The following is a 7,759-nucleotide window of genomic DNA, read 5'->3' on the forward strand; positions in this document are numbered from 1 at the left end:
CGATCGCGGCGACGGCGCTATAGCACTTGAGTATTTTTGTTTGGTTTGTTGACGTTTGGCGCTGAGCGTTGCGTTTTCGTTTGACAGTTGTTCTAAGAGGCGGTACATCGTTCCAGCGCAAAAAAAAAACAACAATTCACCTTAACCAGCCCACTTTACCAGCTTCACGCAATCAGTGGCGGCTCGTTTATCTTATCAGCCCCGGAACAAAGTGTGTGTGTTTTTTTTCTCCGTGCACAACAATTAGAAAAAGAGGCAAACGCGATTAGCACCCTTGTCGGATGATACGAGCGAATCGTTGTATTGTGCAGCGGACAGTCGTATGAGAAGCGCTCCAGCCCGTACACACGGAGTTTTACGTGGATTTCCTATAACCGTTAATTGCTAGCACGGCCCATAGTTTAGCACAACCGCATCAAAATGTGTGCCACGACGAAAATGCTACAATCGTGCATCTCACTGCCGTTGGACGAACCCCAGCTGCTGGACGTGGTGGAGAAGGCGAAGGATTGGGCGATCATGCACGGGGCAGCGATGCGTTCCAAGCAAAACTTCGATCAGGATGCGTTGCTGGTAAAGCGATACTTCATCGTTCCTGTTACATAATCAACGGACACCATTGGTTTGGCTAAACTACATTTATGTTGGCTTTTGTTTTTAGTTTGCTCCGTTCATACTGACACCATCCTCCTTTCCCCGGAAAGAGTTCCAGAAGGCGGTGGAACTGCAACCGCTGCTAAACGAGCTGATTCATTCCGTTGCTCACGATAGCCAGTTTCTGCTGACGACGCTCAGCTCAACCGAGAAGGTGGATGAGTTCACCCGCTCACTGATCACCATCTACCGGACGGTATTGGACGAGGGTATTGCTCAGGTAAGCGAGTAGCTGTACGTAGTCTTTAAGGCATTAGGCGGCCGGCACAAACCCGTAAGCAGAAGTACGTTAGTAGCAGGCGTCTACCGTAACTTTTAGCATACGCGACGATCAGGGACGTTTAGCACAGCAGATACGAAGAGCGATAAATGAAAGCGGTTTGTAGCATAGTCTGATGCTTATAGGTGGGGTTTGGGTTAATTTAGTCAATTCGTTGAAGATTTTTTTTGTGTGAACGGCACAGACTGCTGAATCTCTTAGATATATAGTTCTGGATGGCTCAAAGCGTTTAGGGGCGACAACACGGAGGTTTTGTCCAATGAATCCAATATGGACTGAATTCACCGCTGTCCGTGATGTGTTGCATATTTGTAGCTATTTTTATGGTATTTTTTTCTCTGACTGTGTAGAGGTGCTAATTGAAGGTACACGGCAAATGTTTACATTTCTAAACGCTGGTTTTGTTTGTACTGGTAGCAAACCAGCAATTTTTTCATATATTTAATCTAACATGTGGTTTTAATAGGGGATAACTTTAAATATCCTAATGAAGTTTTCCTTTCTGCTGATTTTTGTAAATTTGTGTATAGATGATGGATTTCTCTTGGTATAGCTTTTCGTAGTGTTTGGCGATATAAACTATCTATGCATAACAATCGCGATAATAATATAACTCAAATCTATGCATAACAATCGCTTTCTAGAAGGTGGAAAGACAGTAATTATCTATCCTCTGGTTTCTTTGAGCGAATCACACGTAACACAAAAGGATGACTGTGTACGGTATGTTTAGCATAAACACAAACTAAAAAAAGTAGAAAGGCTGTACAAGCAGACTAACTGGATTCAATGCAATATTAGGGAGAGAAAAAAAAAACAAATTAAACGCAGACGTGGAACGGCCCAAAGCTTTTCATCACTTTGTGTTGACTAATTTTTCGATACACACATTTACCCGGGGATGCACAAAACGTTCTGACACACTACCGTCCTGGCCAACGTTGCACGTCCGTTTCGCGATCCTACAGCCCATCAGTTTGGGGCTGCTGCGGTCGGATTTGATGCTGGAGACGAGGTGCGACGACGAATGTAGCGGACGGACGCGCGCCTTTAACGCTTACTGCTGCTGGAAGCAGGTGGAAATCAACACGATCGCGTCGGGTTTCGGTCATCTCGGGCCCTCAAGCAAATATCTGCAAAGGTTTTTACACCAACCATCTTACTCTTACTCTACTTTGCGTTTGCTCTTTCCTTCCTTTTTGTCTCATCTCTAATAACGCCCCACTCCCTTTAAAGTACCAACATGTTTCTCTTTATTTTTTCCTGTACATTGTTGTCTGTCACCGTATTTTTTCTTTCTACTGGCATCTGGATGTGGTCGTTTGCTTGGTTTTAACTACTATGATACGCCGTTATTGTTACTCACCACCATTAAGCAACTTTTATTTGACTTTTTTTTGTTTTGCGTTTGACGAGTGTGCTAAGATAGTTGGTTGATTTGACAGTGGTTTTGTTTGTTGGCAGACGTTTATTAAAATCGCGTTACCTTTCCGATCATAATTGCCATCCATCAGTGTACTGTTTTTTTTATTGATTCGTTGAACATACTTTTGTATCAGAAGGTTCGATAGCATATTTATTGCTATTTATTGCAAAAACTTGCTTACACTGTACGCTCAAAATCAATATCTGATCTATTTGCTGTTTTTTACTGGTGCGTTTCAATGCTTTTCCTGCTGTGCGTACTATTCTCGCTTCCGTCCACCGGGTATGGGTATCATCTTGCTTTGATTCGGATTGGTGGTAGACATGTATTAGAATGTGAATTTAATTCGTGGCGTATTTTCGTTCTTATTTTTCTTTTGGTTCTAAATTCGCAAAAGATCTAAGCTCCTACTTTCCATTACATAATTGTAACTAAAGTCGAATAGTCAGTCCAACCTCCGAGAGGTCGTTCCGGAGTCGAGAGGACACGATAACGAGATATTGCTTAAGCTTAAGCTATGTTTCCAACAATTCAGTGGAAGCTTCTCTTTCGATAAACCTTTTCCACTTAACTCATTTTTCAAATCTTGAGCGCTGCTTTGTAGCGTTGAAAAATCATTCCGTTTTGCACATGACTGCTACGACGCTTTATTCGTGTCGAAGCAGATCTCAATAAATAGTAGGGCGGATAATAAACACCATTCGTGGTGTGAGTCGAAGGAATGTGAATCGGATCGATTGATCTTATAGTTGGGCTAGTGTTAAATTTTATGTTCACACATTTAGAATGTTTCTCCTTGCTCTGCTGAAAAATGCTACGAATTAAGTTCAATATCTAATACATAAATGACAAATTCATTAGACTTAGAAAAAAAAAACTATCGATGTGAAATAGCATAGGCTTAAAAACTAACTATATTAACTCTTCTAAATAATATCAAATGTCTAAATATGAATCGCTTCTTTGACAACAGAAATTGTGATTTGATGAACGATATAATTGCTCAATGTTCATTGTTGTCGTGATGTGCGTACGTGTAAAGCCACCCTCTAGCCAGCCTAGATAGCTACGAATACTTGATGACCTATGACATCCTCCAAATTTCCTTTGTTCTCCGCTGTCAGATTCATCCCTGGCACGTACTCTAAAGTACATCGGATTACGATCTGGAACGCGAGAACGAATGGAGTTTAGAGTAGTCAGAAGCGTCCGGATACTTTATAGCTATTGTGTCGGGTAGGATTAAAGTGTTGTACTTAGATTTCTGCCGACATCGCTAAATTAGTCCGCGCATTCTAGTTTGGGTTTGGTCATTAACATAACATAGGTCTTAACAGAAACGTCCCAAGAGTTACCATTAGTGTAATCAATAACTTTTATTGGTTTTCTAAAGCCATAGTGCATAGAACTTTGATTTGATACGATTTCTTCTAAGCACAAACCTATTGAATTTTAGCAACAAACAATGAATAATAGTCATCCAGGCGCACCTCAAACGCCTTGTACATATAACGATCGTTATCGTGCGAGTATTACCTACCACATTAGCATTTGTTTGCAACTGCTTGGCAATTTTTCTATTTTTTATCCTTAATTCTCTTTTGCTCGTGATCTTTCTAATTTTGTCGAATGCCCTTAGTTTTGTGCATGACCAGTACCTATTGCAATATATTCGTTTGGTTGCGTCAAGAAAGCGTCCTTAGTTTATTTTTGGTTAAATATACCCACAACCGCCATCCGCCCCTCCCCCCCCCCCCCCCCAGTTGAATTAAAGAAGCTCCTCTGTAAGGTATTAATATTCCTGAAGAATTGTGAAATTCGTTCTATCCAGTCTTAACCGATCTCTCAAGTATTTTTAATGCAATGCAAGTTTGAATCGCGTCTATTGGTTGGTTCGTTCGTTTTCTGTTCTAATCTTTGTAAATGCATCTCGTTCTGGTGTTCGTCACAAAAACAATTAATTGCATACATCTACCAGCAAGCCGGATAGCTTGGGCCTCACAAAACGATTTGTACCGATATGTAACGATACATTTGCCCCAGTCCCTTAAATCTCCTTCTAGAAAACACAATTATGGTTTTTAACTATTATTTTAGAATCGTTTACACCTTTTTGGCTATTTGCTCGAGGAACGCGCCCGAACCGAAATTCGATGCTGTTTTTGCAAAGTGCAGCTTAACTTAAAAGAAAGTCAGGCAAAAAAAGAAAACAAGTCAAGCGTTACCAAGCGTTACTGTGTCTCAGGCACGTGGTGAACCGTTGTTTTGATCTTTGGAAATATTAATTCTTTAAAAGAAAATTAATTCTTCTCCTAGTGCGAAGATTAGGGTTCTAGCAACAACAACAAAAAAAAAAGCAAAAACAAAACACACAAACACACACAAAATTCGTCCCTTCTTTTTTTAACTCCCTTTTTTCAGACCGTAACGCTCGCACTACTGCGGTCAGATTATTTGCCCAACTTTTCGGATGCCATCAAGCAGGTGGAGATAAACACGATCGCCTCCAGCTTCGGCGGTATTTCGACCATTATGACACCGATGCATAGGTACATTTATTTTAAACCAACACAAACACACACACACACACATCGTTTTTTGTTTTAAATTTTTTTCATCTTGTGTGGGGTTTCGTTTATGTGCTTTTTTACCTTTACTCATTCTCCCCCTGTCTCTTTGTGTTTCTTCTTTATAGTTGATTGTACAGAGTGGCTTGTTGTGTGGTAACAGTTTTTGCATGCACGATCCTCTAACACCCCTTTTTTCCATTAGATGTTAGAATATTTTCGTTTGGCAGAGGTTGTTTTTAACTAGTGACTGTCTATGCACATGCATTTACCTTTGGCACAATCAATAACGATCTCTGTGAAGCTTGCCGTAACTCTGCTCAGCTCAATTGCTGCTTTATTGTGCACTCAATATTTCATCGCCTAGAAGTATGCAATAATTTTTGTTTATGAGTTAAACAGGTTAATAAATTGCATTCTACCAGGCGCGTACACTCAATTCCCAAACATAACATGGGAGGCAAACACTCACACACGTAGCAATAGCTTTACTGTGATTTAACCAAAAACCATCTCGTTTCTTTGCTTTGTTATTTTTCGCTTTATATTTTACATTTTTCTAACATACTGTTTTCCTGAGCTTTAAAATTATGCAATTGTGGACGATAATACAAAAAAAAAAAAAATTTGAAAGAATTGGGTGTGACTGGATAGACTTTATTTCAAGAGTGTTTTTCTTGCGGAAGGGAAAATTCTCTTGAACAATTGTTGCATATTTGCCATCTACTCTGATTGGCACACGGAGCGTTTAGTAACTAAATCAAACCGAATGTTAGCCATAGTAAGTCTTGGGACAGAAGTAGTAGTAGTAGCAGTTAACAAGTTCTTCATTATTTTATTTTCTCTTCTCTCTCTCTCTCTCTCTCTCTCTCTCTCTCTCTATCTCTTATTCTTTCTGTTCTGAACTTATACTCAAAGCTGTCGATTGAAAACTGCACTTTTCAATAACCGTAGCTTAGTGTTTAATTACTGTACTAAACTGTGAATAACTATTTTATTAGTGTTACTATCCACACATCCATTCTACTACAATTGTAGCTTCCTAGCATGTACCGTGTGTATATATTTTGTTTTGTATTAGAGTGTTTAAATAAATATCACACCTTAAGTTAGAGGATCCGTGTCTCTACAGTTTTGTAAAACAAAAAAACCCAGATGTTTAAACTTTTTATATTAGCAAGTGACTAATTATGTAATTGTTTTCCTCTTTACTCCGGATGCATATATTTTACGCTTTGCGCGTATTATGTGAACGTTCCTCTCGACATAGCTATGTTCTGACGGAGCTTGGGCATCAGGATAAGCTGGTAAATGTATGTATAAACTGGTCCATTCGTTCTATTTTGATGTGTATCTAACATAACGCATTCGGTTTTAGCTACCGGAAAACAATGCACTGTCCGGTTTGTGCGATGCGATGGTTGAGGCCTGGAAGTTACAGGCCCGCTCGTCGGCAGCCATTTTGTTCGTCGTGGAGGACGTCACGTACAACATCTGCGATCAGCGGTTCCACGAGTTTTACATCCGCAAGGCGTACCCGCATGTGGCCGTTATACGCCGAACGCTAACGCAGATTAGTAAAACGGGAAAGCTTGGCGCCGGCAAGGAGCTTCTAATCGATGGTACCGAAGCGAGCGTTGTATACTTCCGGGCCGGGTATGAACCGGGCCATTACTATGGGCAGGCTGAGTGGGATGCCCGGCTGCTGATCGAACGGTCGGTCGCGATCAAGTGTCCCTCGATACAGTACCATCTGGCCGGTACGAAGAAGGTGCAGCAGGCGCTGGCCAAGCCGGAGGTGTTGCGCCGGTTTGTCGGTGACGAAACGAAGATTGAGGCGATTCGCGACATCTTTACTGGGCTGTATTCGCTCGATCAGGACGAGGGTGGTGATGAAGCGATGGCACTTGCACTGTCCGATCCAGAACGCTTCGTGCTGAAACCGCAGCGTGAGGGCGGTGGTAACAATGTGTACGGTGAGGACATACCGGCCGCACTGAAGGCGATGAGTAATGAGGAACGCTCGGCCTGGATTTTGATGGAGCGCATCTTTCCACCGCTGTCGACGGGTTACATGGTACGCCCGAATGGACCGTCACCGCCACCGTTGGTGCAGCTTGTTTCGGAGTTGGGCATTTTCGGCACCATCATTGGGTAGGTCCAGCCGATTATTTATCGGCTTCTCAAGTGTAAGGTAGACATTAAACTTTTTTTAAAATACTTTTTCCGTTTTTTTTTTATTAAAAATAACAGCTCAAAGGACAACGTGCTGTACAACAAACAGGTAGGGCATATGCTGCGTACGAAGCTGTCCTCATCGAACGAGGGTGGAGTTGCGGCCGGTTCTGGAGCGCTGGACAGCCCGTACCTCATCGATTAAGACACTCCACGAACGCATTTTTTCAATCCACTGGCGGTGCAATTAATAGTTAGATAGGGAGATAGAGAGCGTGTAGAACGAGAGAAAAGGATAGGAATAGAGAAAGACAGAACGGGTAGAGTGGTGACGACTATCATTGATTCATTGCTCCACTATCCGCATCGGCGGAATTGCCGCGATGATAAATTGCATCTACGCGTCAGAGTGAATCATATTTACCCAGCATTACACAGATTGTTATTTTTCCCCCTCTCAGAGGTAATAAATCACGAAAAACTTTAGTAACATATTAGTGTAAATGTATTCTATCAATTACCAGTTCACATTTCACATTCGCAATTACATTTCACCGGTTCTTTTTCTCCGGAGAGCCAAACTTGTGACGCTTGTTGGCGCGTTGGAATGTCAAAATGATTGCACTCAAAATGTCAACAGTGATCTAACCTCCTGCT

The 7,759-nt window shown here is 41.6% G+C and overlaps 1 protein-coding gene and 1 long non-coding RNA gene across 3 annotated transcripts; one reads left to right on the forward strand and one right to left on the reverse strand.

Annotated features, from left to right (window-relative positions):
* The first annotated feature begins 2 nt into the window (after positions 1 to 2).
* Positions 3 to 7,596, forward strand: LOC118511275 (glutathione synthetase-like). Of its 2 annotated transcripts, none has more exons than XM_036054171.1 (6): positions 3 to 573; positions 662 to 874; positions 1,903 to 2,075; positions 6,198 to 6,240; positions 6,306 to 7,081; positions 7,181 to 7,596. In XM_036054171.1, the coding sequence occupies exons 1-6, from the start codon at positions 421 to 423 to the stop codon at positions 7,305 to 7,307; spliced, it is 1,485 nt and encodes a 494-aa protein (XP_035910064.1). In that variant the 5' UTR covers positions 3 to 420; the 3' UTR covers positions 7,308 to 7,596. The 2 variants fall into 2 exon arrangements, with proteins under 2 accessions (XP_035910064.1, XP_035910073.1); XM_036054180.1 differs by lacking the exon at positions 1,903 to 2,075 and adding an exon at positions 4,782 to 4,909.
* Positions 7,157 to 7,679, reverse strand: LOC118511328. Its single transcript, XR_004906142.1, has 2 exons — positions 7,527 to 7,679; positions 7,157 to 7,337 (listed from the first exon to the last, which is right to left on the reverse strand). It is a non-coding gene; the product is annotated as an uncharacterized LOC118511328 (long non-coding RNA).
* Between the last annotated feature and the right edge of the window lie 80 nt (positions 7,680 to 7,759).

Source organism: Anopheles stephensi, chromosome X, assembly GCF_013141755.1.
Source record: "Anopheles stephensi strain Indian chromosome X, UCI_ANSTEP_V1.0, whole genome shotgun sequence".
Taxonomy (NCBI): domain Eukaryota; kingdom Metazoa; phylum Arthropoda; class Insecta; order Diptera; family Culicidae; genus Anopheles; species Anopheles stephensi.